This window comes from Neomonachus schauinslandi, chromosome 5 (assembly GCF_002201575.2).
Source record: "Neomonachus schauinslandi chromosome 5, ASM220157v2, whole genome shotgun sequence".
In the NCBI taxonomy this organism is placed as follows: domain Eukaryota; kingdom Metazoa; phylum Chordata; class Mammalia; order Carnivora; family Phocidae; genus Neomonachus; species Neomonachus schauinslandi.
Genome location: NC_058407.1, coordinates 107,874,380 through 107,891,650, shown reverse-complemented (window position 1 = coordinate 107,891,650; position 17,271 = coordinate 107,874,380). Strand labels below are relative to the sequence as shown.

At 43.8% G+C, this 17,271-nt stretch overlaps 1 protein-coding gene across 1 annotated transcript in view; it reads right to left on the bottom strand.

Annotated features, from left to right (window-relative positions):
- Positions 1–17,271, bottom strand: part of NRP1 (neuropilin 1) — a 137,181-nt gene that overhangs the window by 13,465 nt on the left and 106,445 nt on the right. The window contains 4 exon segments of the mRNA XM_021686025.2: positions 4,155–4,214; positions 8,598–8,702; positions 11,907–12,051; positions 16,876–17,207. Coding sequence (XP_021541700.1) covers positions 4,155–4,214; positions 8,598–8,702; positions 11,907–12,051; positions 16,876–17,207 — 642 coding nt within the window.

Here is a 17,271-nt window from a genome sequence, read left to right as displayed (position 1 = left end):
TCTCATTGAGTTTAGGTAGTCCACAAGATGGCAGCATTGAAACGGAGAGAAAGGTGCCTAGGGCACCTTGCCAGTTAATCTTGAACATGTCTCAAAACCATTCGTATGTACAATAAGGGAAGTATAGTGTCGTACGCTGTATCAGGGTCAGGCTGAGATCAGATCTTGTTTTGATCTTTTCTTTAACTTTGTCCGTGTTTAACACGACAGGGCTTGCTTGCGTTCTTCTGGGAGCCCGGTCGCCATGGCCCCCTCCCCCACTTTAACAATGGCAGTAGGGATTTTTATGGTAAGATTCACTGAATACATAAGGATGATTTACTTTGCATGTTTCGCTTCCAAGGAACCCTTTGCAAACGCTAATGTAGAATTTTGGAAGGAATGCACCATATGCATTGTCAAAATGGAGCAGGATGGACTCCCCCTTCTGGTGACAATAAGACCTCCCAAAGGTGCGCAGAGCTAGTTTGGGAAAGTCACTCTGGTGAGCCACATGACGTGTCTAAGGTGAGTATTTTCGGTGAGTGCAGAAGGGCTGTATTTCACAGCTACGGTGTCACCGGAGAGATATATTTCATGTCTCGTCTATCATAACCATGAAATAGGGCTTCTTAAAGCATGAGAAACCCTCTCCAAAATTTACCACACTTTTGAGCAGCAAGATTGAATTATGCAGATGAACTATAGTCAATTGAACAGTGCCTGAATGGTTGAGCAACCTTGGATGTCAGCACCCATGAACCTAGAATGTACTGTTGCATAATCTCCTGTTAGAAAGTGTTAATATTGGAAAATGTTAATACGTGTGTGGTTTTGGGTTTCCTCTTTAAAATGTAGTTTATAAGACGTGCACATGCAGGAGGGCAGCCAGCCATTACAGCACACACATTTCTGGTTGTATTTCTGGCTAATACATTAAATTTATCGTACAGTATAGAAACCACACCATGCATTATTTTGGCTCTTAATATTCTGGTGATATCATAAAATCTATGAGTTTGGATGTGTTGCTAATGACCAGGACATAGGACAGCCTTGTTTGAGAGGAGGGCTCAAGCATTTCTGCAGCTGTCCTGAGTGACGGTCCACGTTGATCTTCTCATGTGTTCTCCGATCCTATGACTGTAACAAGGGGATCTGCTCTAACCTTTTGTATTTTACTACCCTTTCATCTTCCTGTCCCAATCATATAATCTATGGCAATCTTGTTAATTTAAAAGAACTATTCTTTTTTTTTAACCCATGCATATGGTGGGGGAGGAGTGTGGGGTGAGTAGATGTTGACAGTTCAGGGCTGGCCAGAAAGGCTATGAGACACGTAAAACACACACAAACATTTATAGGGAGGAGAAAGAAAGAAAGAGAGACAGAGAGGAAGAAAGAAGGAGAGAAGCAGAAGAGAAAAGAGGAGAGAGAGAAAGAAAGAGAAAAAAAGCAAACCGAGGAATGAAGTAAGTATAGAGGACTAGTGACCTTTCAGTCTTCAAAATATTACCCAGGCCCTGTGGCTGCACAATTCTTATTAAATTCATTGGGAATAATCTGGCTAAATCCCTTCTTGACTCTTAAAAATAGCAGGAAACAATATTCTGAACTTAAATTTATAGCCGCTGTGCGCCGGCCCCAGCTGCGCTTGTGGAAACTATCCTGCCCGCATTTGAATCATTAGCACCATATATGCACAAGGATTTAATTTTGGAACCTGGTATTCAAAACTTCTTTTGAGGATGTTAACTAGCTTACTCTCGGATGGGTCTTTCAGTCCAAATAAGTGGAGATGCTTAGGCCCACGCAATCATAGGTTACGAATCGACCCTGAGCTGCTCTAGGAGTGTTTGAAGATCCTCAGAGCGTGAGACCTTTCAGTGGGGGGAGCTGGCTGGAAAATACAGGGTTTCTCCTCATTTTCTGGCAGAGCATTAATAGGCTTTGATGCATTTGATCACAACCCAGACAGTATCTGAGTATTATAGGCCCACTGAGTTTATGATATTGATAAGAATCCTCAAAAATGAAATCTTAAGACTTTACTTGAGTCTATAATGGCTTCAGCAAAATCAGATTAGATGAAAGTTTAGGGGTCCAATTTGCTGCTTGTAAATATGCCTGGAGAATCTGAAACCCGCAGAAGAGAGTGGATCAAACTATCAGAGAGGTAGGTCCCACCCTGGGTGAACAGCTCAAAGTTAGGCTTAACCTCGGACTTGATACACATGCAGGGCCTCGAGAACTGCTCTGAACACTGGCTTAGCCAGATGGTGACAATGAACAGAGCTCCTCAAAGAAGGTCAGACGGTCCATTATCCACAAAGACTGGGAGACAGGTTCATGACTCAGGCAATGAAAAAATGAGAAACCAGGGTGATTTGGAAAGGACTCTGGGCTGACCGTGGAACTCAAAACCGGAGCAGACCCCTTCTATCAGTAAGCTCTGCGGTTTGACATGAACTGATTCAGATGGTGGTGGCCATGGGTCTTCCTGATTTGGGATTTGTCCGTCTGCGCTCTGACCACAGTACACCCCACAGGATGGCTGGTCCTTGAACTCACACACAAACCACATGTGTTCACAAAGTCATTGCTGACTTTCAACGTCCAGGGGGAATTATTCCACTTTGGAATCTGGTGTGTACCTTTCTCTTGTCTCCAGAGCTGTTGCTCAACTTTCAGTTTTTCAATGATCCCTAGCTCTTTTGATAGGCAAGAAGAGAGAAGAGATAAGACAAGTTCGCTGGCAGCTTTAGAGGGGTTTTAATTAACTCTCTGGCAAGAGAAAAAACTAACAGGGCAGTTAACACGTTTGTTAGGTTACTAGAACTTCAGTTTGTCACCTCAGCCCTCTTCCTTATGACAGAGGGTCCCAGACAGCCAGCCAGTGGGTACTCCACAGAGAACCACCCGAGAAGGCCCAGGACCCTCAGGGAAGGCAGGAAGTGAGCGAGAGGCCGGACTCCTGAGGGTCCATGCAGGGTGATGGTGCAACCCTGAAGCCCGTATCTTAGACCTCAGAAAGAGTATCCTTTGGACTACAGTGTTTTCTGAATTAAGGGGAACAGATATTCCTTTGTTTCACCTTTTGGTAGCTGGGGGTGTTTGAACCGTGGGGTCACAGGAATTCTGTCAACCTGAGCCCACCACAGGGAAACTCAGGGTTAAGTTCAACCATAGAGAAGTTTGTTTTGCAGTTTAATCAGGTCAACGGTGACAGTATCCTTTAAGGAAGCATACTAATTAGAGTAGCCCTTTCTACTTTCTGCCTCGCTGGGTGGTGTCATACTGTTGAGGAAACATTGATATACACCACACGCCCCATTAATAAATGACTGTGGAGGCCAAGGCTCAGTGAGCTTCGATAAAGGAAATGGGAGAAGCTGGAAAACTGACCTGTTCACCTTACTCTAATGATTAACTTTAAAGTATTTAAAACCTCTGATTGCTTGTACTGACGATTTCCCTTCGTGTGTGTCTGTGGGGAAGAATTTTACCGAATACCAACAAAATACAAAAGGTGGGGGAGGCTGCCTTTTAACTGCGGCCAGCCCCTGGTAAACAGCAAACCACGGGTTTGAAAAGTCATTAGGCTTTTCTATTAACAAAAGGATGCGGAGGTGCTGCTCCCCAGGGCGCCGCTCTCCCCGCGCACAATCGCAGCCGTGGCTTCCGCACCCCATTTCGTGGCACGCCCACTGGAAACGCTGTTGTCAAACTGCCAACTCCGTGGCAGGCAAAACTGACAAACTTTGCCTGTCTCGGTTTTGCAGAATTGTGATGAAAATAAATAGTCAGGCTGCTGCCTGTGAGCTTTCCTTCTCTCGGAGTTTGCAAACACAGTCCATGTCCTAGATGTGCTGCGTTAAACAAAGTATGTTACCCAGTTCCTTCCTCCGAGAGCTGGGATTGTCACCATTTGGCAATTACTGATGGAGAAGGAAACCTCACTCCCTGCTGCATATACATGTGGATGAAAGGAAAGCAATATTTATGGCTCATGCTTGGAGACCAGATGCTGCGTGGCATCTCTCTTCTAGGACTTTGAGAGAAACTGAAATTGAGAAGCGCGGCAATGCACTACTTGGGGGTGGGGGGCGGAGAGGCGCACATGAAATCTACCCCATATTCTGTTTTTTTGTTGTTGTTGGGTTTTTTTTTGATACCTGATTGTATGGTGCTGTCTATTATGGTTGGCTTTTCTGTGGCCAGCACAGTGGTACCGCCTGAAAAACAAACAAACAAAACAGTAACATACGAAAATCAGAAAAAGGAAGCATTGTGGATAATACACAGTAAAGAAATGCTCTATGCTGACGTACATCTGTTGGAGGCAAACTTCTCCGTAGAAACTCCTTCCTTTAATTCCGCCTGTGGTAATCGTTTTACTTAGATTTTGCCCACCACAAGATCAAGCGCAAATAAACCACGATGTTTTACTCAACACATGTATTCCTAAAAGCATCCAGGCGGTATGGAGAGTCTGAGGCTTCCTTCCAAGGGCATTCCCTGATTCCCAGGTTAAGCGTGCTACACAACTGTACCCATGAAAAGCAAAAGCCTCCACACATCCTCAGTGACTTGGGAATTAAACTAGACCCGGGCCTCTGAGCTTCAAATAGTTTCCCAAGGTCTCAGATGCACACGCAGGGCTGCTCCCCACAATCTATTTTAAAAACTGAAGGTTTAAGTGGGTGGTAGCAGTTCCTCCTTTCTTTAGCTGCTTGGAGTTGTTTGCTTTTCCCAAGGACAAATATTCTGCCCAGCATGTGATTTGGACAAGCTGCACAAAAAGGCAAGAGCAGAAACCCTGCCTCACAGGCCCAGAGCACTGGAAGATGGCACAAATAACCTCCTGAACATTGTCAGCTTCCAATCAGTTGGGGTTGACTCTGGGATTCCTGGTGAGGGAACCACGTGACAATTTAGCTTCACCCTCTTTTGTTCTGCATCTTGGCACTTCCATTTTCTGCTCCTCTTCATTAAACCTCTGTGTTTTTGTTTTTTTTAGATTTTATTTACTTATATGACAGAGGGAGAGAGCACAAGCAGGGGGAGCGGCAGAGGGAGAAGCAGGCTCCCCACCGAGCAGGGAGCCCGATGCGGGGCTCGATCCCAGGACCTTGGGATCATGACCTGAGCCGAAGGCAGACACCTAACTGACTGAGCCACTCCCGTGCCCCTAAACCTCTGTTTTAAAGTAGTGTTCTTGAACTTGCCAACCATAAGAATCACCTGAGGGCCTGTTGAAGCTGTGGTTGCCAATCCACTAATCCTCCTCAGACCTCACTGAACCAGAATCCGAGGTAAGGCCTTGAAATCTGAATTTTTGAAAGCTTCTCAGGTGAGTCTTAGAACCCATTAAGTGTGGGAGACGCTGGTGTGCTGTTTATTACTTAGGTGTTTGAGAAAGCCATTTCTCCTAGCGTGTACCTGCTACGGTCCGAGATCATCTATTTGTTGCCCTAAGAGATAAAGCCCTGGGTAGACTCGGGGGCAGGGCATGCGGTGGGCTCCTGAGTATCACAGAACGCTGTCGAGGTCGTTCTCAGGTGCCATCGTACACCTCCCAATAGTACCGTTCAGTCAAGCTCTGTGATCATCTCTATTCTGGCCGGGTCTTCGTTTTACCCTGCGGCTTCCACAGATCAGAAATCATCCAGATCGTGAATCAGAGAGCTGTAAAATCGTGCTCTTGGGATGATAGGAAGATTTTGGAGCTAATCGACTGTAGCACCAAGTCATGTTACCCTTGCTTTCCCAGTAAATATGCTGGATGAGTGGTCACACGTGTGTGTGGCCTGAATGAGGCAGGTGCTAGGAAGAAGGAATTATATATATTATGGGTTAAGAAGGTGAATCTATAATGGCAGAATTGGAGGGAGGCCAGAATACATTAGCGTTCTGTTCCTAGTGGACTTATGGGAGAAAGACTCAAGGTGAAAATTCACTTTTTAAAACCAATATGCATTATCAGTTTTGTTATAGGTTGGGAGCCAAATTCCGCTGTTGGGTACGCACAGATCCAATGTGAAATTTGGCCTCCTGGTGCCTTTGAAACCAATTGTATTATCTAATGACTTCAAAGGCATTTGCAAATGAGTAACTTCAGGGGTGAATTTTCACCTTGGCAAGCAAGTACTGGAGAGTGAAATCTCTCCTCATTTCCATGCATTCGGTACAGTTCACCTGGAATTCAGGGTTGTTTGTAAGTAATGAGCATTTTGCTACAATACTTATTTCCCACTATATTCAAAGCGGTCACCCCAGGAGGAGAGATTAAAGTGACACCATCTGCGTGAAGGAACCAAACACCACCTTGCGAGAGGGCATTCATCCTCCTCTCCACCTTCCCTCCTCTCAGGGTTAAAGTGAGGATGTTTTTACTTTGGCTCCATTACACTCAACGTGCCAAGTTTGAGGCTCTGACGGTGGAACCTGGGATGGAAGGAGCAAGAAGGCTGCAGAGCTGTGTGTGAGCCTAGGACGTGAGCTGCTCCCATGCGAGAGGATATCTGGGTGACGGGAGGCTTTTGCTCCTCACAAAAACGATTACATATGAGCACACCCTTTCTCAGAGGATAACCCATAGCTCCATAAAACAAAATAAGTAAAAAAACAAAACAAAACAAAAACAAAGACAAAGACAAAACCCAAGTTGGCTGTTAATGCAGCAAATGAAGTTGAAACATGAGATTCCTTCTGAAATCACCTCTTCTTAATGGGGGCGTGGAGCGGGCATTAACAAGACCTCTGGAAATTCTTCATATATGTATGTATTTATAGAAATAGACAAACGGGCATGGTTTTGTTTTTTTGTTTGCCATGGTAATACATAAAAAAATAATTAGAACTTTTTTCTATCTAACCAGTAAATGATTTTAAATGCTATAGATAAACTATAACCTTGTACTTTTAGAGGACTGTCAGTGTTTCCACCATAAATGACCCATTTTCTGTGGTGTGTTACTCGTTGCCATACATAATTTGCTCCAGGCTAACATACTTGCCCTGTTTCATTCAAAGGCTTTAGTTTCAATTGATTCAGTCATGAACTGATGCAAAAATGAGAAGGTTGGTTGTTCTGATATGAGGAGTAAATCTGAGGCTTTGTTTCTAATCAATATTAACTGACCACTTTAGGGTTTATAAAGAAAAGAACCTCTCCACAAGAGGGCAATTGAAAGGGTATACTGTGATGACTACAGTCGTTCCTTTTTATGAGGAATTTCACTACGGATGTGTGACAGGGTCCACAGAAGGCCTGAGGTCTGTGGCAGGGTGTTTACAAGCAATCCTGGGAAGGTTCCACAGGACCTGGTTCACAAAATGGTACTCTGTTCTTAACTCTAGCTGTAGGGTTTTCAGCTTGAACTTGACATCTCACAAAGAAAATGCCTCTGCATTAATTAATTTTTGTGGCTTGTGGCTACTTACATACGAGATTTGTTTTCAAAAGCCCATGGTAACATTTACTGGACCTATGACTGTAGGCGATTATCCTGGAAATTTAGAGGGAGGCAGCCTTAGGAGCTGGGATTTAAATGGGAACCCGGTTCATGGTACTAAATTTCTGTGCTAGATTTGACCCCTTATTCTATCTGAGTGCCGAGCTCTCTCACTCCTTCAGAGGAGAGCTTTTGAAGTAATTGGAAATGTACTGTGGGACGTTTCCTTGCAGATTTTACATTAATGCATTAGCCAATAACATGGTGAGGTTACAAAGTTACATGGTTAACACCTTTAGTTTCGCCCATGGAAATTAATTATGTGGGCTCTCTGAGTCCCTTCTGGGTAAAAATACAGACCTGCAGCCAAGGGCTCATGTTTAATCTAAAATGAGAGTCAGATGCTAGATGGAACCGCATTTTGACTCAGGTGGCAGTAAAGGTCCCACAGCGCCTTTGGCCACAATAGGGTGAAAATCCTACTGCCTTGGCCCATTTCCAAGTGGTACAATCCTATTTCCCCCCTTGTCTAATATTTCCTCTGCCATTCCAAGGAGAAGAGAAGGTCACTCTCTAGCTCTTAGGGTTTTAGAATGTTATGGAGTAATACTCTAAATGAATTAGTGAGGTATTTGGCACCCACCATCCCTGATACATTTGCTAGTTATTTCTGATGTGAAATAGCAACTAATTCTGCCTTTGTAAATTTTAATGTAACAGGATTTACAAAATCCTCACTTAAAAGCAGCATTTCAAATATAAGCCCAGTTTCATCAATTCGTTGGGTAAAGGTTCCTCTCAAGACATTTTACCCTTGTTAGAAAATGAAAATAAACAATCTAAAGTGTGTGGTTATGTATGGGTCGTGCGTGTGTTCTGGGGCAGGGGTTTGAAGATGAGGATGAGTTGAGCGCATTTAGCCATGGTGGAGAAATTCTTACTCGATGAAGACCATCCTAGCCTCTGGCTCTGAAAATGGCTCAAATTATTGTTTTGAATGGTGGTGGCCGGATAGCACGAGGGAAGGAAGATGCCAGCCACCACCCCGACCATGGCCACGGCCGGGAGGAGTTACGCAAACACACAGAGACATGAACTAGCCGGTCTCAACCACAACGTGACTGAAATGGCACAGCAATGGGATGAAGATGGTTTCTGCACCTGTGAGCTGGAAGTCATCACCTGTTCCGCTGTGGCAGTTGGCCTGGTCGTCATCACATTCGTCCACCAGGTTCCCGTTGGGAGTGGTCGGTCCAGCTGTAGGTGCTGCAACAAGATCCAAGGGTTATGATCTCACACCTCTGCAATGTATTCGCAGGGCTCTGGCTAGGGAATCCACTAATGCCTTTGCAGAAAACTCCAATCCGTGGTAAGAAGGCCACGTGCATGGTTTGCCTCTCTTTCAGGAGCTAAATATACTTGGATTTGGCAGAATGCATTGGGGACTGCTTTGTTTTAGTATTTGATCTGTATCTGCTGAGGAGAGTTGGCAGCCCTAGCATTTTATACATTGCTATCTACATAAACATCCTTTTTCTGAAAAGTGCTTGAATTCTCTCACTGGTTATTTATTCATGACCCTGGAATTGAGAACGTTGATGATAGAGATTCTGCTTCAACTGTTTCTCCTTTTGTTTTCAATGTGCTAGAGAACTCGCTTGTCATGAACTCTTTTACATTCTTAGTATTTGCTAAGCTGGTATTATAATTTTTCCCTAAAAGGGAGTCTCAAGATTCTCTTTTAGTACAATATTGTTCTTTTTTTTCCTAATTGTTTTGAGTGACTCCATTTCCCTCAACTTGGGATTCCTCCTCTCCTGTGCATGTGTTTGAGAGGAGCTGTCTTAGATATCCTGGGGTCATTTTCCCTGAGCCCCCTGGGGGGTTGCATTCCACCCCTGGCGGGTATTCTTGTATCTCTGAGTTGGCAGTTGAAAGGTAGGTAACATTAATCAAAGACTGCTTTTGAAGTTCTTTAAATTAGTTTGGTCTATTATTTTTCAGCCTGTGCAACTCATTCTTGCAATCTGTTTAATATTTTACAGTTTTCGGCATTCCATTTCACTTTACAAGACTTGAGATAAGGTACAGCGCTCTTGATGTCTGAGAACCAGACAAGATACTGGGAGCGGGGGGGTGGGGGGGCCTGTTCTCTGAGAGCTTCTGGCCATTAGGAATGCATCGGTAACGGCTTCTTTCTCAATAAGAATTGGATACTCTTTGTTATTGTGCTTAATTACTGAGCAGAGTTATGACAAATATAGAAATGTAGCTAGTTTCAACTTCCCCAACTGCCCAGAACACACACCAATAATAACTAGGAAATCACCAATAATAACTAGGGAGAATGTGCGTACCATCTAGGCATCCAATGTAGACTTTGTAAAATGTCTACACACACATTCTGGGCTCTACTTGTCACTATCACTGGATCAAGGGAACCCTCCCTGGCAATCCAGATGCTGGTCTTAACTAAGTTTTGTGCCACTTTTAAGTATTTAAAACTCTATTCATCTGCATTCCTTATGGTATTTATTGGGGAGGAGATCCTCATTGGAAGAGGCCCAGGGTAGGACCTGGTTTAAATTGAAAAAGTAGAAAGTGAATAATTTTTATTTCCCAATTTTACTACTTGAATATATTTTCTCTTCTGTGATTCTCTAATTGTTTCTCATAAATGCTAGCCCAAAGTAGGATGGACACGTGTGCAAGGCTGAGTTGTAGCCCCCCGTCTTTCTGTATCCCTCTAGGTGTCTTTCAGAGCACGAGGCACAGAGCAGATATTTATTAAGGGCCTGTTAATTGTTTTTAAGGAAGAAAACAAAAACAAAAACAAAAAACCCTCCCTTTCACCAATTGTGTCAAAAAGCTTTGACATGACTTTCCCCGGATGTTGGCTTCTCTTATGGCTCAGGGCAACTTCCTCACTTTTGTGAGTGCTTGGGAATGCTTGCAGCAAATCTCTTCACCAGCCATTTCCACCTCGCTACAGAGTTGACACTGGCAAACTTTTTCAGTCTTTTCAACCAACCATTCATTCCACCTCTTAAATCAGTGCTGCTGTCCAGAATCCAGGCTAAGGACCTGCCTCATAGCAGCAGACTCCCTTTTCCAGATGAGCACATTTCTCAGCCAATGGAATGAATATGTCTGCAACTGGTTCGATCTGCCCATCCCTTCTTTTTCTCGGTATCTTTGCCAAAGTCCTGGCACATAGTCATTCTTAGTCTGTGTTGATAGTGACTGGATAATTCAGAGGTCTGAGACATGACTCCAGATATAGAAACAACTACACAATAAAGAATGGGAGATAATGGCCTGCTTTAAAATAAATACACACGAAAGTAGCTATGAATTATTCACTAGTGTGGTGATTTATAGCTTAAGATTCTCTAGTGCATAAGAAAAGTTTTATGATGTTTAATGTGCTCAAGAATGTAATTATATTTGGGTAGCTCAAAACACAAGTAATTTTGAAACCACAAGAAGGTGATATTAAAAAGCATTCTTCAAAACAACCATGAGCATATGCTCAATTGATTAACATCTGGGTACCAACAATAGCCATCCTTTGAGCTAACCTGAAGAAAGACCTTTATGGGGATGGAAAAGTTGGTTACTCATTGATGCCCAAATCTAAGGCAGATGGGAATTCTAAGGCACAAAAGCATTAGATGGTACAATAAACAAACACAGCATTGGTTTTTTCAAACATTCCTCTTATGTATTATGTGATAAAAAGGCAGAGCTGTGTGCAGTTCTGAGGTCAGCGTGTGAAATGAATTTGTCCTTGGTATGACTTTCATATGATAAGTGTATGCAGTAATATCCTTAAACGGATCTCACCGCACATTCAGACGTATTATCTCATGTAAAGTTTTGTTTCTCTGCAGCGGCCTAAGAAATTCATTCAAGATAATGCTGGTATTTTAGTCTATCAAATGCTCCTTCCCACTAGTATGTGATGTAGTCACCACTGCAGACAGAAACTTCAATCGGACATAGAGGGCTAAACAACACTTAAAAAGTCAAAGGAACTGGTGGTTTCCAGGGTTCAAGGGCAAACTGCTTAATGGGTGGGGGGGTTTACTTTAGAGTGATGGGAATGTTTTGGAACTAGACAGAGGTGGTGGTTGCATAAATAATTGTGAATGTGCTAAATGCCACTGAATTGTTCACTAAGAAATGGTCAATTTTGTATTATGCGAATCTCACCTCAATAAATTATTTTTTAAAAAGTCAAAGGAGGCAACCCACAGAATCTGCAGAGAGTTCTGCCAACAACCAATATGAGGTACTGTTGCGTGGAGTGGGCTGGAATGTTGCGCCTCACGGACTGGCAGACCCAGAGGCAGGGTCACCCAGGGGAAAAAGCTGGCCATTTGCAGCAGCCCCATCAGGGGCATAAATGCATGAAGACAGAGATTTAAAAAGTGGGAAACGAGATGGGACTCTGGAAATTGTAATTACCTTCCACTTCACAGCCCAGCAGCTCCATCCTCAGCCCTAGTCCTCCGTGAGTGGCTCTCTCAGGGTAGATCCTGATGAATCGTGTGGAAAGAGGTGAAAAAGTCCGTAGCTCAGGTGTATCGTAGTTGTTGTTGCCTTCAAAAGACTGTGAAGTATGAGAAACGCCGTTATCAATAAGACCTCACTTTCAGCGGAAGAGTCCCTCCTTTAGGACTCTTAATAGGGCAGGGAAATAGACCCCATCCCACCACTTCATAAAATGGCTGACACCTTTGTCATAAATGAGCAAGCGAAAAACAAAACAAAACAAAACAAAACAATTAAGGCTTTTCCAAGAAGTGACAGATGTCATTTCTCAGAAACTTCGGCGCACACACTGAGGCTATCATAGAAGCTGAAGATTTAATGAGACATGTTTTCAATGATATGCTGATGTGTCTGGGAGAAGTGACCCTTCCTTGAGGAGGAGGAAGATAACTCAGGAAGAGAAGCTGCCATTTTTCAGAGCTATAATAGACACCACATTTCCAACAAGGATGCCGGTTACATTCTCTTAAAGGAGCGGGTCCTAGTTTTGCTAAGACCGTAGAAGGTGGAGAGATTAAACTCCTGAAGTTGGAGATATTAAATTTAATGTCGTGCAAGTGCTATTTAGTCAGGAACTGGGGTTATCCAAACCCACTGAAATTGCTATTTACTGAAGCAGTACCACCCGTGGGAGGCATTTGTAGATAAAAGACCTTCTCATCTCAGGAAGGTAACAAGGGTCCTGACTATTGAAGGAGGTCCTGACGCAGGTGGTCCCGAACTGCAGTGTGAATGGGCTCCTCTTTTTGAAGTACATTCCTAACTTGAAGACACTGTGACCTTCTTCTGGAGCCAAGCCACCCATTGCCAGGGCAGCGACTTTTTACACTGACAGGAAGGTCAAAATCCTTGAGTGGAATCATAAGAAAGTGGAATAATAACTTTTGCAAGAAATAGATAAGCCTTCTTATATCCTCTTCTCTCAGCATCATTCTTTTTTTTTTTTTTTAAGATTTTATTTATTTGACAGAGAGAGACACAGAGAGAGAGGGAACACAAGCAGGGAGAGTGGGAGAGGGAGAAGCAGGCTTCCCCGCAGAGCAGGGAGCCCGATGTGGGGCTCAATCTCAGGACCCCGGGATCATGACCTGAGCCGAAGGCAGACGCTTAATGACTGAGCCACCCAGGCGCCCCTCTCAGCATCATTCTTAATCCTGTCCAGGATGGGAGGTGGGGAAGCGGGATTAGAAGACTCAAATAGCCTTATCATTGGGAGTGTCTTATACATCAAACATTGCACGATATTTATGGGTGCGAGGCATTGTTCTAAGTGCTGAAAATATATGAATTCATTTAATCCTCAAAACAACTCCATGAGGTAGGTTCCATCACTAGCCTTAGCTTACAGATGAGGCACAGAGAGGTCAAGTAATGTGCCCATGGACACTGTAAGTGTCAGAGCCAGGGTTCAAACCTTGGCAGTCTTAACTGGGGCCCTTCACCACCCTGCTGTGATATCTACCCTTAGAAATGATCTAGTCTAATCTCATTAAATTCAGGAAATTGAGGTCTATAACCAAGGCTACATATTTAGTTTCCTTAATGTTTCTTTACATGTATTGCAGTTGGGGCTACCAAATCTGATCGATCAGATTGAGTGGATGGCCAGCCCCAGGCTATGTCAGTCAGGAGCGGGGACTGTACCCAATTGCTGGGTCAAGAAGTCCTAAACCAGCAAAAGATGTGATCATTCAGTGGTAGAAATATCAGGGCTAAAAGGGGCACACATGTAAGAGAAGATAGACAGATTGGGTCGGCTGTGACATAACCAGAGGTTCTCTGTGTTCTAGAAGGAAATTAATCAGCCTTTTCCAATTCAGAAAAGCCTCCAGGAATCTAAAAGGACGTAGTTAACATAGATCCAGTTCTCCCCCTTAAAGCGTCCTTGTATTATTTTCAAGAGTTAACTCACGATTGGGGTTCTGCCCCCTTGATAGAGCACAGTTGCTTCTAGTCATTGAGAATCTGACATACGTTATTGTTAGGCCCAATTAAGTGTCGTCAGCAAGGTATAATTATGATGAAAACAACACTGCTACACATGCGTGTTCTGTTGATGTTAACACAGCTCCAACAATCATAGGAGAAAAGCACTTATAGTTATGGAATCTGGGCTCTTCTTCTCATTTTAACTTGAGTAAAGAATTAGCACAATGTAAAAACATAAAAGCTGTTGGGGATGAGCTGCGAAGAATACTAGCCGTGAACAGCCATATGGAACTGGGCTAACTTCGTTAACATAACGCTGTTTATGAAATATCTTCGTGTCCTTTTACTAATTATGTTTAGAAGAAGAGGGCTTTGAGGCTTTAGATCTCCTATCTGCTCCTGAGAAGTCCAGTTAATTCAGAGACTCTGATATACCTTGTCCATCACGTGCTACTTGAGGGTAGGAAGTGAGGAGCAGGTATAGAGGATTTTCAATCCATCAAAGTGCTGTTTTATTTATTAAAACCCAGTACTCATTCTAGTATCACATAAAAGGTACTTGGCATTCTAAGCAGGTAACCTTCATTTGTAAGTTTAAATATAGTTATGTGTTAAATGTCGTTATACAATTCAGTAATATGTACTCCTCCTAAACTGAAGGTTTTACCTGTGTCCTTTTGCATCTTAAAGATTTATTTCAGGAGAAGGACATGTTAGGAATCACAGATTAGGCTCTATGTAAATAATTTAGACGTTTTCGTGGTTTTAAATATCCTAGGAAGACGATAATGATGGATAAAATAATGTTTTAGGAGAAAAACCTCACATACTCATGAATGGAGTTTTTTATTGTTGTTGTTGAAACTGAAAACTGTGTGCTGGCTTCCGGGGGACTTCCAAAGGCAATGTACTACAACAGAGTGATAGCTTTAGCTTTAGACTTGATTGAAGACGCGATGAAGCCTACTGTATGCTTTGGATAAGACATACGTGTCACAAGAGCATCAGCTTCTGGACGCTGCTGATGGGTGGCATAGTCACGCTTAGTGATAAAGTCAGAAGGCTCACAGCTCCTCAGGAAAGATCGGCTCTTAGGGGAACTCCAGTGTCTGATGTTTATTTTACTTTTTCTTTTGCAGACACAAAAGGGGGAAATGAAATGAACACAAGAAAGAGAGTAGCTGCACGTAGATTAAAAAAAAAAACACTGGAGGGGCGCCTGGGTGGCTCAGTCGTTAAGCGTCTGCCTTCAGCGCAGGTCATGATCCCAGGGTCCTGGGATCGAGCCCCGCATCGGGCTCCCTGCTCGGCGGGAAGCCTGTTTCTCTCTCTCCCACTCCCCCTGCTTGTGTTCCCTCTCTCGCTGTGTCTCTCTCTGTCAAATAAATAAATAAAATCTTTAAAAAAAAAAAAAAAAAAAAAAACACTGGAAATGTTTTGGAAACCACAAGTGAAGCAGGGGTGAGATGGGAGAGAATTTCTTACATTTCTGACAGCGCCCCGGCTCTCAGTGGCCCGCCGCACTGGTGCTGACCACAGCCCGTGGGGGACAGGCGGGCTCTGCAGAGACAGACGTGGAGCTGGCGGTCCCCACAGGCTTCTGTTTCCTGCCTGCAATGCCCTTGGCCTGAGTCACTTATATCAAGCCACATTCCCACACTCGCTTAGAGGGGGAGCAAGGGTAACGTTCCCGCCAACGGGCTAAGATCTTTTCACAAAAGGAGTAGGTCCCGGGCAAAGCAGGGATGGGAAACCAGTTGTGTTGGATATGAGAAGTACCATGGGCTGAATACCATTCCCACAGTGCAGACAGAACGGATGGTCTGTGGGTTGTTACTTACTTCATCCTTAAACCAGCTATCAGGCCACCCAGCATACTCTTGGGTGTCCTCTCCTGGTTGGTGTTGTGTGCTCAGGGAGTGCAAATAAGTTTGATCATCAGTCTAACTAAAATGTAATCACTAAAGAAGATCTGTTTGGTTGAAAAAAATGATACCACATGTTGCGGGGAATGTTGGAATATCTCCCTTTTCACCTCAAGAACCAACTGTATTTTAAAAGGTTCCAATGTATAAAAAACATATGGAAGCACGGTTCACAAAAGCCAAAAGGCAGAAGCAATGATAGGGTCCATCGGTGGAAGAATGGATACATGAAGTGTGGTACATGCGTACAAGAGAGTATCATTCAGCTTAAAAAAAATGGAATCCTGCCACATGCTACAACTTGAGGACGTTGTGCTAAGTAAAATAAGACAATCACGAAAGTTCAAATATTGTATGATCCCACTTAATGTGAGGCTCCTAGAGAAGTCAGATTCATAGAGACAGAAAGTGAAATGGTGGTTGCCAGGAGCTGAGGGTCAGGGGATGGGAGTTATTGCTTGGTGGGTCTAGAGTTTCAATTTTGCAAGATGACGAAGTTCTGGAGATCGGTTGCACAACAGTATGAATGTACTTAACACAATTGACCTGTATACCTGAAAAGGTTAAGATGGTAAATTTTATGTTATGTGTATTTCACCACAATTAAAAGGTAAAAAAACAAAACAAAAAAAACATTTAAATGAGGGAAGGGTAAGAGAAGGGGAAAGGGATTTGTGGGGTGCTAAGAGAATAGAATCTGCAGAGAGATTCTGAGTTTCTACTGGCCCTGTCAGCCCCCAGACCCCCAGCCTCTGGGCCGCCCTGCCTCCTGAGTGTTGAGCTTTCTGCTGTTGCCTAAGGAAGGAAAAGTGAGCAGCAATGCTCTCAGAGACCATGTTTAGCACCTCATTCCTGGCTTCCCTAGAATGGAGGTCTTATGGATACCATCGAACACCTCCACTGATGTCACGGCTTAAAAGAAATACAAAGTCGTACTTCTTCAGGAAAATGCAGGAGGTCCTTGATCTAAGGCAACGACGCGGGAAGGGACTCCCTGCCCTGCAGCCGCCCCCGTCCCTGGACCTCACCTTAGCCTTGCGCTTGCTGTCATCCATGATCATTTTCCAGTCTGAGCCATTGTTGCTGTATCCGATCTTGAATTTCCTCATGAACACTTTGTTCTCCCGGTGCTTCCCCCCCTGAATGATGATGCCCCTCACAATCTTCTCTTCCCCCAGGTCCACCTGGAGCCACTCGTTTATGTATGGGTGGGGCGCGGGTGGCAGTGCCCAGCCGGAGCGACTGGTTACCAGGCGAATATTTTCAGGCATCCAGTTTCTCTCCCCTTGGTTTGATGCTGTTATCTGAGAGTCAGAGATAAGTCCAGACACCATCCCCAACATGCCAGAGCAAGGATAATCTAGAGAGTGGAATGAAACAGATGGCGTAAGATCGTTTTCTACAAGTCTCCATGCTTAGAAAGA